General features: G+C 34.3%; 1 protein-coding gene across 3 annotated transcripts in view; it reads right to left on the bottom strand.

The window, feature by feature from the left end:
• The window catches only part of CEP170 (centrosomal protein 170), a 114,508-nt gene that overhangs the window by 63,237 nt on the left and 34,737 nt on the right, over positions 1-16,534 (bottom strand). For all 3 annotated transcript variants that reach the window (XM_067293350.1, XM_067293351.1, XM_067293352.1), the window contains exons 4-7: positions 11,222-11,300; positions 9,536-9,594; positions 9,264-9,426; positions 6,517-6,651 (exon numbers count right to left, since the gene is read on the bottom strand). In XM_067293350.1, coding sequence (XP_067149451.1) covers positions 6,517-6,651; positions 9,264-9,426; positions 9,536-9,594; positions 11,222-11,300 — 436 coding nt within the window. The remainder of the gene's footprint in view (positions 1-6,516; positions 6,652-9,263; positions 9,427-9,535; positions 9,595-11,221; positions 11,301-16,534) is intronic.

The raw sequence follows: 16,534 nt of genomic DNA, 5'->3' as shown, positions 1-16,534 counted from the left end.
AACTCATAAAACTGGTAACTGGACATTGGGTTGAAGGCTCCCTCAAAAGATGATGGGTTAATACAGTACATGATGAGATTCCTGCAACAAATTTAGCATTTGAAATCAACTTTTTATACTATAATAATATGCACAGTATTTGATTCTCATATTTTTGTTTAAATTGGTGCTATAACATTGTTTGAACCTAAATTATGACAGAGTGAATTTATCTAAATAAATTAGAAATAGAATTACAAATATAATTTTCTCCCAAATAGATAAATTCTTAGAAATCAGTTAAAAATATCTGATGTACAAATCGATTTTAAATACCTAAAAATACTGTTTTTAAACCAAAGCACTTGCATTTTTAGATAAACCATAATTAATCAGCATAACAAATTGGAAATTAATTTAGATCCTGATCTAAATTACCTTTAGAAATTTTTCCACTTAAATTCTAAATGTAATTCCTTACAGGTTTCTAAATGTTATGAATAGTGACCTATAAAACAGCCTTACCTTTGAAATCCTATTATAAAAAGTCATCTGTCATGCTGAAGGAAATTACGCATCAGGATAAATACAAACAGTATTGAGAGAAAGCCCTCAAGCAAATACTTAAACTTGGTGGTCATCACAGCTCTCTACAATTTTTTAAGAGGATGAACACAGCATCTGTATAGCAAAAAAGGCAATTTTGTGGAATAACAATTGAAGAAAGAGTTATGAATTGTGACATGAGAGGGGAGCAGAAACTGAAGTGATTTCTGAACGGAGGAGAATGAAAGGAAAAAGGCAGAAAAAGAACAGGTGAATTTGGGAACGAGGAGCTTGCTTTCTGCAGAGGACTAGAGCTACAAAAGAAAACTGAACCACAGTTTTTGTGGGGCAAATAAAGAAGCAAAAACTGTAGCTGCCACACAGATGCAATGGGATTATTAGTCATACAATAAGCTCTGGAAGGGAAGATGATCTAGGAGAGGTTCTTTGCTAAGCGGGAAACCATGTAACATTCAGGAAATCATAGGCTTAGGCAAATGGAGATTCAGGAAGATTCTTTGCTGGGATAATTTCAGAGACAGTATCAACAGAAAAGCAAGATTCACTTGGTGACGTTAACAGCATTATACTTCTTAGGGTTTTTTTTTTCATTTTTCTTAGTATTTTTCTTAATGTGTTACACACACAAGTGGTCAGAATCCTAAAATTCCACTTGCCAAGCAGAACAAGAAATGTCATAGACGTTCAGTGCTATTCAACACAATTTATCTGATATGCAAGAAATTGCTTGTATATATGAATATACTGTTCATAAGATTGTGGAAAATGTTTTCTAAGATTTCATCCTATGTTCAGGTAGTTTCGAAAAGTTATTTGTTTTTCTGCCTTAAAAATACAATTTTAAGATTAAAAGCTCTAAAAGAAAATCATCTGGAAATGGCAAAGCACTTCTTGAAAAAAATTCTGTAAGCCTGGAGCAGAATAAAAGATCCGTACTTACAGTTTTTTCTTCTATTTTAAAACTAACTAGTTTGTTACTAGCTATTAATAAACAAACTTCCACTATATTGTCAAAAGGTACAAATAGAGACTGAAACGTCATATTTACACAATACCCAAAATATTTTTATATTTTTGGTTTTATATTTGGTAGTGTGCAATGATAGGCTTAACGAAAAGAAGGTGCAGTCAGCTATTTCAAATGCTTAATAGAATTCCGTTTTTCTCCTTTCTAATGAAAATTTCCCTTCTCTTCATATTGCTGCCTTTTATTTCCCACTCACCTTTCAGTTTCTTTTTTGTCAATTCTTTTATTTTGCACACTGAAGCAACAGCAGTTTGCTAATGGCATTATTTTTCATTTAACAGTTAAAGAGGGATTGCAAAAATGTATGTAATGGTTTACCTAGTATTAAATACAATTATTTTTGTCTTTTAATGTTATTTTAACTTGTCTTATCAAATGGTATCAAAATTGTATTATATAAAAATCTCACCTCTCACAACAAATAATTTAACTGAGTGCTTTAAAGAGGTTAAAAAAAAAAAAAGAGTAAAAACTGGTCTTACTTAAATTTATTTTCAGGTTATGGTTCTGTAAGCATCCTGTGACATACTGTGCACATTCACTTCTATAGCTTTGCATAGCAAGCGTTACATATGCAGCACTTGCATGTATTGCAGGCCGCAACTCAGTGAAGCTCTAAAACATATTAAGAACTTGAATGTTAATTTCAATGATTATATACATCCTTTTATAATATCAGTCAGCCTGCTTTACTTTAGAATGACACTTTTTCTAAAATCTGAGGAAAGTTTCATGTGATAAATTGTTTGGCAATGTTGTAATTCAAAAATGCTTTGTGCTAAAGACAGAAAGGACTGCAGATTCTTAAATTCTGTTTAAAAATCATAATTTCTCTCTTTTCTTAGGTTTCTGGTAAAGAAATTAATGATGTAAAGTTCTACAACTACTACTGAGATCAGCAGAAAATACAGTTTTTGTTTTTCCAGAAAGTAAGAATGTAGCACAGGGCAACAAAAATAATTACACACCCAGCAAGCTTGCCACTAGCATGTAAAGCTAGAGGAAATAAACACTCTACTATGATTTAATAGCTGCAGCATAGACAGTAAAAAGTTATAGCATAGGTGTATATGCAAAAATCCATTTTAATACTAGCTAATATACCATGAATAATAAAATTAGAGCAATACCAGTCTCTGGAAAAGTAGAGACTGCCTTTTTTTTCTTTTTTTTTTTAAGATCTTTGAGTTCCTTCTGCTCTTTGCAGAGAATTTCGATTAGTGAGTTTCTGTTGAGATAGAAAGACAGTAATACTGAAATAATCTTATTAATTTGAGACTGTAAAGACTAATTGTCTACAGTTGGTTTAGCAGAAACAAATCTCCCATTTGAATCTCCCCATTAAACCTTGCCCCATCTCTTATAATTCATGTCATCTTTTCTATTCAATGAATAATCATGTACCAGATCATTAAAGCATGAAGCAGACTATTCATAGGATTAATTTGTTAAAATGGTATCAAGACTTATGAATTTGAGTTACTAAACAAAAAGTTTAAAGAACTTACATAAGTAAATTCATCTATAAGTTGCTTATTTTTTAGGCAGTTAAAAAGGATGTTTCAATTTGGTGCATTAAAAACTTGCAATAATACAATTTGAGCACAGAAAAGAGCAAATAACCACATCTACCTTGAATATTTTTGGTAAATTACAAAGTTCAATTTTTATTCAAAAATACCCAAACATGAAAGTCTTGTAAAGTTTTCCATCTGAACATGAGGAAAAACTTTTTCACTGTCAGGGTGACAGAGCACTGGAAGAGGTTGCCCAGAGAGGTGGTGGAGTCTCCTTCTCTGGAGATATTCAAAATGCGCCTGGACGCAATCCTGTGCAATGTGCTCTAGGTGACCCTGCTTGAGCAGGGGGGTTGGACTAGATGATCTCCAGAGGTCCCTTCCAACCTCAGTGATTCTGTGATTCTGTGATATGTGCAGTTGAAGGGCATCATTTATACTTCACAAGAATTTGAACATTTTCACTGTGATTCAGATTTCCTTTCATTATAAAGTGGTTCTTTATATTGATTTCCAATTATTATATTCACCTATGCTACAGGACCTAAGTACATGAAGAAAACACATAGTGACTTGTTGAAAATTAACTTAAAGCTTTCACGGGAAGTAATTGTAGGCCAAAGGGGCCTGAAAAGCTTATGTATATATTTTATAATGGTAGGAAAACATTTAGGATATTTTCTTTTTTTTACACACTTCTACCCAGATATTATATTTAGTGTTCTGGCACTGAAGAAAAGAATTCACAAAGGCTAGCATCGCCTCTATCTGGTCTCTCAGGCTTTCCGCCAGAACTGCTAAAAATCATCTCCAAGAGTCAGATTAGTAGAAACACATGACTAACGTCTATTTAGAGATCAAGGAATTGAAACAAATAAATCACTTTTCTATGCATGAGATTTTTAAATCCAATACTCCAAAATTATTTTTCAGAACGTGTCTTTTTTTTTTTTTTTTTTTTTTTTTTAAGAGCAATACCTTTGTCTAACATTTCACATAAGCCTTTGTTCACAATGTGCTTATTCAAACTGAACTCTGTTCTTGTAGATTTATTAGTCCTTCAGTTTAGGAAAACAGAAGCTATTCCTGCATTTTATTTAGATTAATTCTACTTGTAGGAGATACATTCATGATTAAATAACAGTGACATAAACAAAAGAGATTCCTAACATATGTTGCACAGTTTAAAAAAAAAAAAAAAGAAAGAAAGAAAATGGTGTATTTGCTAGGTAGGCTCCAGGCCCTAATGTCATATATACATGGAAAACAAACAAACAAAACCAACTAAATTCCATAGAAAATATTAGTGCCTTCACCATTTATCATTCACCTTATGACGAACCTCACTAAGATGAGGCATGTCAAACATATCCCTGTTACTGAAGTTCTGTCTTATTTCCATGTACTACTAAAACAGATTGCACTTCATTGATTACTTAGTTTAAGAGGAGATTGGCATCTTGTTTTTCTCTGAACTCACAAAACAAGGCAGAAGTACTGATAACTTTCTGAAAATTCTCTTGGTGAAATAAATGCACTAGCACGTAAACTGTATGATGTAATATTGCTTCTGAAAAAGCAATTTAAAATTATGATTAAAAAACAAGAATAGGCATGTTAGTAAACAGAAACTGAAAAAGAACCTTGTGTCATACTTTGTTAATGCCATTACATCAAAATCACAGACATCACGATATTACTTTTTAATAATCCTGTATTTAATGAGTGCAAAAATGTTCATGCTTTAAAATTAAACCAGTGTATATAGACACAAGCAAATATAAAAACCTTTATCGCAGAATTGTTTTTGTTATACTGGTTTGCATCTAAGCAATAGACATTAGCATCTAAGCAATAAAAACACAGATACCAGAGGCTTTACCATCCCTGTCTTGAAATATACAGCAAGATATAAAGCCACAGGTTTCATAGTCAATACTTAGTGCTTCCTCTAATCCAGAAAGTAAGGAGATACATTTGGCTAACAAGTCTGTCAGTGGCATTACTTGAAGGCAAGGACTTACTGCTTTTTCTTTGTAACTGACAACATAGGCACTTTTCCTTCGTGTTGAGAAAAACAGAAGTGAAACAATATATGGCAGTCATTGCCTCTTACTATTATGGTCATTAAGGACAAAATCGGTCTTCCTTAAAAATGCTACAATTCAAAGAACAGATTTCTAGAGAAGATTTGAGTTGCACAACTGTAGAGCCAGAGGTGCCTAATGTAGAATATTAAACATGTATTTACAGAGCCTTCATAAGAGCACACAATAACGTACTCTGCTCACAGCGCGTGTATTATTTTTTAGCAGAAAATCAAGAAAGTGTCCTATAATTTTACTGCTTTGTGATATAGCTGTTTTGTATGTGACAAAGTTGTTTTAGCTCCATAAAAACTGTCACCACTTTGGACGTCTTCACCTGGTTTCTCTCTACTAGCCCAAATCTTAAGAGACTTCCTTTACTGGGTAAGTTATGAGGACTTTAGACTAACATCAAAAAGTCATTAAAGGCTAGGACAAAATGTTAACTTAACTCCAAGGATGTTGACTTCATCGCACTGCAGAGTTATTTTAATTTATTTTCATGTTTTGAGAATTTACTCCAATTCCTCCAAAACAGGAGTCATGACAACCAAGTCAACTACTATTACAAGAAGAGAGAACCTCCACCTCAATTTAAGCATTTTAAAGAATTCCAAACTTAAAACTGTTGGGCCTCAAATTCATATTTAAACAGCTAAACAAAGATGGGTTGAATTTTATCCTAACTTCAGTAAGTTTTGAAGCTATTCTCTGTATTGGAAAAATAGTCATTTTATTTATAGGCCAGATGATAGATTTAGGACCCTAACTATAGACATTCAGATTTAAATTTTGGCTACACATATTGCAAATGAACAAGCTAACCAAAAAACCTGTATGGTGTGGAAATAAACATTAGCAGTTTAACATCTCACTACGCAAATGTTTATTGCATGAAATATGAAATACTAATGCAGCAATAACTAATTACAAGAGAGAATGTTAGCACAGATATCTCATATAGCTGAGAGTCAAATAAAAAAATAAAATACTATCATTTATTTTTTTTTATTTGTTTATTTATTTAAATGTCCCACTGCAATCTCTAACTTTGAATATACGAAATGCCAGATATGAATTAAACTGATATATGAGAGACACTGGTTCTGGTAACTTTACTCTCTATATTAATTCATAATTAATTATATTATATACTAAAAACTGATATAACATGTCTGAAATTGGTCTCTGGAAGTGTATACAATTTCTCATAAGATAGTTTTTTTAAACAAATTCAATTTTAATATGCTTTTATTTAAGCAAGCTGTCTATTGAACTTCCAAAATAGGTATTTTAGTAAAGAGCAATAAACTCACAAAAATGAGATGACAAGACTTACCAGAAGCCCCCGTTTCATGCATTTTTTCTTCACATTTGCTATCTGGCTTACAACCACTTTTTTCATCAGCTTCATCATCTCCCCACCAGGCTGGCTGTCCATACAAAGGTGTACCACGCGGCATGGCAGAAAGATCTATAAAAAACAGCCCAAAGCAGACAAAGTTGCTTTTTTGTTCAGTTGCGACACTTAGATTCAAATGACAATAATAGAGAGTGGTTTGCTCAGATCTTTTCTCCTGAAAGCTGAAGTAGATTGCTTGTATGCATTTGCTCAAATACAAAACCAAGTTAGAGGCTGGATAAGTGATCTGTGTTCTAAATATAAAAGCTTACTAATGACCTGATCAAAACTTCTGGCATAAACATTTATGCAAAGGCAGCTGACATTTCTTATTGTTACCCTGAAATATCTGTAAACATTTTTGTCTGATTTCAGCCTGAAGTCATCAGAATAGCAGCACATTCCTAAAAGCTGTCTGCTGCTATTTCTGTGAAAAGATTCTCACTTTTACCCACATTGACCTTTCACTGAAATCTGAACTCACCACAAGAAAAACTGATCAAATTTTGCAGTGTTGCCAAGATTCCAAATAGCTGACAGCTACTTTGAAGTCCCGGAAGTTACCTACTGTAAAACGTTAGTTAGCACAACCACCCTTTTTAACAGGCAATAGGTGAATTATAGCACAATGAAAAAAATGCGTATTTGTTACATACAAAGCCTATATATGATTAAACACATTTAAATGTGAAGGTTAAATGGGGGGAGGGAAGAGCTTTCTACCTAGATGATAAATTGACTGGATTAGTTCTGACCTGCTCTCCTAAGAGAATACTTTCATCCTACTGAGATTTAGCTATTTTAACATCACACAGACGTTCTGAAGAGACTCTACACAGTTGTTAACTATAAAGTGATAATGTGCTCTGTTCAAATCCAGGTAGCAGCTCATCTGCCTATTATTAATGTCAACATTTTTATTCACAATGCTTTATTCCTCGCAATTCAAAAGATTACATATAATTTGATAGCCACTTCAAAAGTTTCAGTATGATTTGAAGATATCAATTACCTTTATTTATTTTTTTTTAAACAGTGTTTTACTTTAGTCAATACTAAATTGTTTTTAAAAACTGATGGCTGATGCTTGTGCACTGACTTAGCAATAGCTGTCGCGGTCCGCGGGAGTAGCGGGAAAGAATCATACGCAGTCACAGAATGCAGATTCAATTCCAACTTTATTCGACAATTTACCCATATTATAGGTGCAGGCACGCGGCGCCTTGGTCTCTTTGATTGGTGGTTCATACAGATTATGTCACAGGGAGCCAATCACGGCACCGATCACGCACGCAGCGGTCATGCCTTGTACCTTGCTACTTATTTAGCAAAACTGTCTTGCCCATAACCTTGGTTCCCACTGGCTTCTGCTAGTTTATCTATACTTTCTCAGGATGTATCATTTCCAGCTGCACCAGTGTCCTTGGGTACGTTTGTCTGAGGTTCCTGTTGCTTGCTGCTTGCAACTTTCCACCAGTTTAACCCTGTCATGACCCTCCACAAATAGTAAACAACTGTATATAGCAACAGTGATAATCAATCCCCAAAAAGCTTCCGAGTTGCAAATAAAACCCCCTATCATTAACTTTGATATTTTTTGGAGGAGTAAAGACAAAAGACAAGAAAGAGAGGGAAAAAAATGTGCTACATTATGAAAATTTAAGAGGAGCTGAATGCTGAAGAGGCATATCGAGTAGAAATACTGAAGTACTGGATAAGCTTTATATACCCTTAATAGGATGCTAGATTAGCCAAAAAAACAAATAGGTTAATTACTTATAACACGCTGTCCTATATGTTCCTAAAGGGGGGGAGGGAGAAATCTTTGAAGCAAGCATTCCAGAAGAATGGATTAAATCCAAGCAATCATATACCCTTAGACTACAGAGTCGGACTCAGGCAGCTTCATATAAGAAAGAAACGATACTTGATTCCTGTCTCATTCTTGTGGTTATTTCCTGTAGCAGATAATGCAACAAGCTTTTATGATCAGATAATTCAGAAATGAAAAATAAATTTCAGCAAGCCTCACACTGGAATTAAGACACCCGTGGCAAAGTCAACATAATGTATCACATAAATACAGAAGATGATTTAGAAACAAGACTGAAGCAATATATATATTTATTTATATATGTATAAATATACATAAAAAATATAAAATAGGCATGGAGGTATCTGGGATACATCACTTGTTCTATACGTCTAACTTTTTCCTAACATATTAGAACACCTAGGTTTTACTGTTATGCATCCAACAATGAATGCTAATAGCTACACAACAAACAAAAAAACTCCTCAGAAACAAAATCATAAGAATGAGAAGAGCATTTAAGAGTGCTGGTGGAAAAATTTGAAAATTGTTTACAAACAAGTATTTTCAGTTGAACTTCAATTAACATCACTGTACTGCCATAAGGCTGAAATTTGCAATTTTAGGAAGAGAATAGAAATAAAAAATTCTGAGAGGCTGCTAAAAGATCCTTTTACAAGTTTTCTTATATCTGGATGCTAACCAAACTTAGAAATTCAATTCAGAAAATTATTTATTAATTACACTTAAACATTTTAAAAATCTCATTTACGTGAAGTTTTTGCATCTATATAATTTCACAAACACCCTAGGAAAGCAAATGAATATCCTTTACAAGTTTGTGTGCTTCTGCAGCAAATATGCACCTTACCCATTGATTTCTCTTCAGATTTTAGCGCTTCTGTAGTTTTCTGGTGCACTTCAGGTGTGGAGTCGGTTACCCTGGACTCAGAATTTTTGGAGCTGGCTGGCTTCGAGCCTTCTGCCTCTGAGGATTTTTGGGATAACTGGAGTTGGCTTGTAAATTTTTCATGCTACATGAATAAAGAAAAAAACCTCGAAGAATGAAAAAACCCTGAGGAAACATGAACAATAACTATACAGATGAGGAGAGAAGAGCATCGTGGAACTGCATGTTGTTACCTTAAGTGCTTCTTCAGGGACCCTCATTTCTCCTCTGACGACAGTAAAAAGATTAGTATGTAGGAAATGCTAAGGAAAATACTTGAAAGATTTCTCAATTTACAAGAAAATTGAAACAGAAATGGAACAGTTTGCAGTGAATTCTGCCACTGGAACAATGACACTTGTTTTACAAATATATCACTGTTACAACTAGCATGTACCATGACATTTATTTGTCAAAGCAAATGCATGATACAGTTATTTATTATTTGTAAAAAGAACACCGAGTAGCTACCTTAATGTTGTTATAATACAGGTTCTCTTGCATTTGTTAGTTTTCTTATTAATTACTTGTAATCTTCACTACATGTAGCAAACTAAAAAGTTGGTTTCAAACAAACATATTTAGTATGAGAATTTGCATATTTGCCTCAAAGGAAAGTAATGATTCCTTGCAACACAGAAGTTATAATAAGTTAGGTATGGTACAGCAAGAGATAAATGAAGGTTTGAAACAGCAACTGGAAGTCGAGGGTTTTTTTGTGGTGAAAAACAGTGAAATATATTAAAGTGACTACTAAGCAAAGTATACAACAGGTATGCAGAAATCTCATTAATTCTTTTTCATTTAATATACTTAAACAACAGAAACATACCTCATCTTATGAGCTTAATATTCTGTGTATCACAGAATCACAGAATAGTAGAAGATGGAAAGGACCTCTGGAGATCATCTAGACCAATCCTCCCGCTCAGAGCAGGGTCAGCTTGAGTAGGTTGCTCGTTCAGTCGAGTTTTAAATACCTCTGAGGACGGAGACTCCACAACCTTTCTGTGCAATCCATTCCAGTGATCAACCACTCTCATCGTAAAAAAACCCTTTTTCTTACATTTAAATGGAATTTCTTTTTTTCAATTTGTGTCCATCACCTCTTGTCCTTTCACTGGATTCCACAAAGAAGAGTCTAGACTGGCAATATTCATTTGAGCTTCAGGCATAGCTGACTTATCTCCTCACAATTCAGTATTCAAGAATACACACAGCCTACGATATTCATACTATTCCTCTACCAAACACAAGAATAGAAAACACAGCTGTGTTCATCACTATCTGCCAGTCTCCTCCTTGGGAATTTTTTTGGGGCAATTCCAGGTACATATTTTAAATAATCAGCGTTACTTTTAAAAAACATTTAGCATTTCTTTTAGAATGAACACTTAGAGATTATGAAATATTGTTCCAATTGTAACATTTTCTGGAGTTCTACTGGTCTTGTCCTAATCTCCTTCAACATGCCAGTCAGAAGACTCATTATTGCCTATTGTATGCTAGTGAAGAGTAGTTGCATAGCATTTCATATAAGTGCACAGAATATGAAGGTGTGTAAAGAATAGAGAGCTAATACCTTACTCCAAATATTGTACTTGCAATATCCAAAGCGTTTAGAACTCTTCTTGTACTGTCCTCTTTTCCTGATCATTCCTTTTCTTGGAAGCTTCTTTTGCCCATTTCTTTTAGTCCCTGGCTACAGTATTCTAAAAACTGCAATTTTCTCTAGCATAGGTATTTTTGTGGTAAAGTGAAAAATAAATATTTCAGAATTCCTTCTCATAAATAGTATGAAAACTTTCTACTTAATGTAACTATACTTTTAACAAGAAAAGCATGTACAAGGACATTATGCATTTTTATGACAAGGATATCATATCCAAATCTCAATTTATCTTCTAACTTCAGAGTGATGTATGTTTGTTCTGGAATCCTCACATCATTCACAAATGTCTACAAAAATAAATGAGGATAGAAAGAGAGACCGTTAAACTCCAAAATAATAAAGTGACAATCACTAAACTAATTTTATAAGAAAGTTTTCAGCACTGCATATTTGCCACTGGTGGTTCACTGGGGAATTCAACTATAATCTCAAAATATTACCTGTTTCACAAAATATTTCAAAAGGAAGATAAAATACCAGTCTGTTAGACGAGTTGCTGGGATCACACCGGCCTTGAAAAGCTTCTTACCAATCTAAACTTGTCAAGCGTAAAGCATATTTACTGGAATTGTTGCTTACTGTTACCTCAAATTAGTCCCTCCCCCCATTATTTTTCTTGTAGTTTGCTTTTTCAATCCCAATTGGTATCATGATTGATTTATCGTCACACTTGCACAGTATTTAACATTGGACATCTGAGTAGCGAGGCAGTTCAATATTAGTAAACATTCTCCAAAGACATAAAGCAAAGTAAATACAGACCATGTCATTGCATGCAAAAAACTGCAAATAGCACTGATTAAGAGTTCAGTGTGGTGTGACTCTGGAAAGGTGGGCAAGAACTGTTCTTGGAGAAGTCATTAAATACATTAAAAATGTGTATGTATTTTGCTGTTACTGTTACGGTCTGAGAACACAAGCATAACATCTGTAAGCAGAAATAATATATTTTATTAAACCAGGTAGCAGCAGAGCAGAGCAAATTCCATAGTCCTGACAATACCTCTTGAAAATTCAGTTACTATACAGATAAGCAATCCTCTCTCTATATCATATTGGAAATATAGTTGAAAATAATCAGTCAAGCTCTCAGCAATCTGAAGAAGATTTATAAACCTAAGAGTTTGCTCTATTTCACCAGCCATATCAGTTGGTTATTAAAGGCAATACGGATTACCAACCACTCAGATAGATTTGAAGGTCCAAATTAATCCTAACAGATAAAACTGACAGGGAACTTACAAAAAGATGCTAATAGAAACTTTGAGAGTACACTTGAGATACAGACAATGACTAATCACAGAAGGATGAGGAATAGCACATATTCAAATCAAAATGGATCTCTGAAAGATAATTTGGAAGACTTAGAAAACAATTATAACTGTGGGGAAAAAAATAAATGAAGATAATGAATTTAAAATGGGCTTGAAGTTAGATTATTGAAGCACTAAGGAAAATTGTAGAAAATTATCCATGTAAAATGCTAAAACTGACATAAGCCTCTGCAACAACTGGGGGAAAAAAAGTATATTCCTGCATTGGAACTGATCTGCATCTTTAAAGTCCGATTTATAGTTTTAGGAAGGAAGGCTCTTAGTGCCCAGTAAACCATTCAGTTTACTAACATCAGCTTCATAAATTGAAGGCTCATCTGGTGACTTCAGACATCAGAAATCAAAGATGATTATAGCGTGGTAAGGTAGGAATTGCAGTAGCTGTCAGAAGCTGCAAGTGCTCCTTTCACAGCTTGCCCTTTGCCATTGGAAGGGCAGCTGAAACCTTCAAGGAGAGACTTCTCCCAGAACCTGCCACCTCCCGATAACAGCCGTCAAATCAACCCTTACACTCATTCCAAGTCATATCACTGCTCTTAGGACTCTCCAGATTAGGTTAAATCTCTAAGTTAGAAATGAATCGTTTCTTAAACTGACTTTGTTACCTTCAGAAAAAATGATATATTGTTTAAATTGGCCTCACCTGAATTCACTCATAGGGAATTCATTCATAGGGAAATTTAAAAGGTCATCACATGGTAAGTTTTCTCTAGCAGAAAAAGAGATTAAGCTCTCAATATAAAACTCGAGATCAGGCTACAAAGAAAAATAAACAGTAAATGTAACTCTGCGTAACATTTGATCTTCCTTCAGAGCTGTGGATCCTTGAGAATCTCTGCACAGTATGAGCTGACAGAAGAACTCAGCACATCAGCATCTTGCCTCAAATTGTTCCTTACTGGCTGAATTCAGATCTGCCTTGAAGAGCTAAAATTTACACTCTAAGCTCCTCTCTCCTACATTTGCTCCTGGATTTCTTGAAACCTTCCCTCTCTGCTTACCACTAAGGAATGCAATATTTGGACTTATATGAATGTAGCATCTTCCTTTTTAAGAAATATGAATAATCAATTATATGTGATCAGTCTCTTGTTGTTCAGTGTTACTTTCTCCATTCCCTTTTAAAGTCTAAAATGAAGTCTGAGTTTAGGGCAAATTCAATGCAAATAAAATATTTATGGCTTAGCTGGTATGAGATTGTTACATTATTTTATGAATTATTTATCAGAGGTAGTATTCCCTGTACATTAAAAAAAATTTACAGCTGCTTGCTCATTTTTACTTTTTCCAAAGACTACACATTAATGCTACAGATAGGAACTAAATATTTAGAGCACCTTTCTGAAAGACATCTGCTACGGTTTGTGTCAGTTTTAGGGACTCAAAGTATCACAATCCTACAGGATTATACTACTTCAAACTTCAGAATTGTACAACAGCGTGTAAATTTTTCTAAGGCACAGCACAGCTGAAATGTGCTACTTTTGAAACGCTTTGAAGTTAAGAGCACACCAAAAAAAAAAAACTTTAATAATTAAACAAGCCAAGAATCTGAATCTTTGAATGCTTGTTTTCTTCATCTAAATCTAATACTGGATGAAGTCTGGAAAGACAGAAATGTGATCCTTCCCCAAAATAGTAAAGGGATCTTCTGTTTTAAATTTTCCCCCTAAATAAAGTGTTTCTTTATCTCATTATTTATAAAATTGCTTATCTGCATCAGAGAAAATACCTTCCACAAGAAATAAGAATTACAGAAATAGCTATTTACTGGCATGGCACTTTCAGTGGTACTTTAGACACATTTATGCAACTTTAAGTTTGTGAGAACCCAGAGCAAAATTCATGCAAAGCATATCCTCCAGAGATTCACTGAGACAGCCACAGAATACATACATATATATATTTTTATTCCAGGTCACTGAGTTCTGAAATTCATGTGCACGCAGTATACTCAAGCTAGAAAACTCTGGAAGTGGTGCATGCAGTGCTACAAACATCCTTGTGACTGAATTGACAGCATAAAACAACCAAGCCTCAGTTGCTTTGCCACTGGAGTTTTAAAATCCCAACATAGGCATTGGAACATATTACAATGCCTCTTGAAAATTCAGTTACTAGGAAAATGAACAATCCTTTTTCTCTTTAAATCACTGTATACACATTTATACATATTCAGGTGATTCCCAAGCTCTGCTCTTCAAATAGCAAGAGTTGCCTCTCTCTAGATTTTTTTAAGCCTTCACAAAGTTGGCTGAGGATTTTGCTATCCCATCCTAAAACAAATATGTGAAAGGACAATGTCAGGAAATTAACTATTCTGTAAATATCCCTGAAAAGAATACAGGGCCACTGATGCTTACGCCTGAGTTTTGGTGACACTTTTGTTAGTATGTTTTTGAAGTGACAGAGCAAAATATGGGAAAATACAGTCTGAATTTTGTTGAAGTTGATTAAATGGATTATATCTTAGCAACTATAAGATTTTTTCTTCAGAAAAGATGAATTCCTTAATCTTTTTAGTATAAATTAAAAGATAAGTAGGAATGACCACAACAAGTAATTACCTTCTAGAAATAGAACTTATACATTATGTGAATCCGATGAAAACCTACTTTTGGTTTATTTTCAAATCTAGATGTACAAAGTCCAGATTGAAAACTGCTGTCACTTTTTCACTTAATTGACTGTGAATCAACCATACAGATACAAGAACATTCAGGCAAGAAGGCATCAACCACAATCACTGCTCACCTGGTAAAATTATTTGGGGCTCATGGAACTCAAAAGAAAGCTATGTAGTGGTAGTGACCATCTCCCCTTAAACCCCAAAGCATGTTCAGTGGCTAAAGGTGCCTTATCCCAGGAATGGGGTTATCCTGCATACCGAGAAAAGTATACATCTGTTCTCAAAGGAAATGGCACTAACCATGAAGACCCAAAACAAATGTTTGCTCTTGACAAAGCAAGCAAATTGAGAATGGGTAGAAGCTGATGTAGAAATCCTCATGCCTACACTCAAGGCAGAGCTTGTCTATGATATTACTGATGTCCATATTCCCTCTTTATGGTTCACTCAATTTAAATGTTGTTCAAGCATCTTTCAAAGAAGGGAGAAATTCTGAGGGTTGTTTTTGTTTTGTTACTTTTTTTTTTTTTTAAACCAAAGAGCATAAAAGGCTGTCTTTAGTGAAATTCTGGACTTATATACCCTGGTCTTGTAGAATTATGAATACTTCTACCACACCACTATGAAACACAAATCTGCGTTCACCACATTAAGAATTAAAATATCTTTACAAGAAACTATAAGCTGGCCCTCAATTCCCACAGACAAATACATTCTACATTCTGCTTTGACCTTTTGTGTTTTTCAGCCTCCAACAATGAACTTGGAAAAAAAGCTTAAAAAAAAAAAAAAAAAGCTTAAAAAAATGACTTGAATCCTTGACAGAAAAATTGGTATAGCTATCTATCTTCTTTGAGACCACATATAAGGTTATTTACCAAGGGAGGTTGGCTGGATTAAAAACAAGCAAACAAACAAGCCCCCCTCCCCCCTCCCCAAAAAAACATGACAAAGTTGCTTGCAACATGTCCAGAAACCCAGAAGTGATTTTCTGTTCCACTTCTGTAAAGATGCTGAGGAATAAAGCCATCTTCCTCCTACGTTTGTGGTAGTCACTGTACTCCTCCGAGACTGACAGGATGATTTGTGCGCAGCAGTCATCTGCAGAAAAACATGCTAGGACCTGCTCCTCCTGTAAATTCTCATTAGAAGAGATAGTTTGCCAATAGGTTAAGTGATGCTGTTGCAATGCTAACAAAATCTGTTGCAATGCTAACAAAAAATACCTGTCAAGATTAGGAGCAACAAAGCACTGTAGAACTGGTGACCAAGGAGAGAAATGAACTCTCAATGTTGATTTTAAAATTCTTCAAAAATTAAAGAATGTGCCAGGAGGAAAAGATAAGGGAAGACAGGTAAATAAAGGAATGAGCAAACTAGAACACATATATACTCTGGAAAGATTAAAAAGGGGGGGGGGGAAACTTGAATGTCTTCAAAAGCAGAATGTCACTTTACCACAGATCTTTCAGAAAAAGCAATTGGTTAGTAAACACAGAAAAGGGGGAGTCCGACAGATTTTGGAACATCTTATTTGGGTTGCAAAATAACCTCATAT

Source organism: Apteryx mantelli, chromosome 3, assembly GCF_036417845.1.
Source record: "Apteryx mantelli isolate bAptMan1 chromosome 3, bAptMan1.hap1, whole genome shotgun sequence".
Taxonomy (NCBI): domain Eukaryota; kingdom Metazoa; phylum Chordata; class Aves; order Apterygiformes; family Apterygidae; genus Apteryx; species Apteryx mantelli.
The sequence above is the reverse complement of the archived record's forward strand: the minus strand, read 5'-3'. Positions and strand labels throughout refer to the sequence as shown.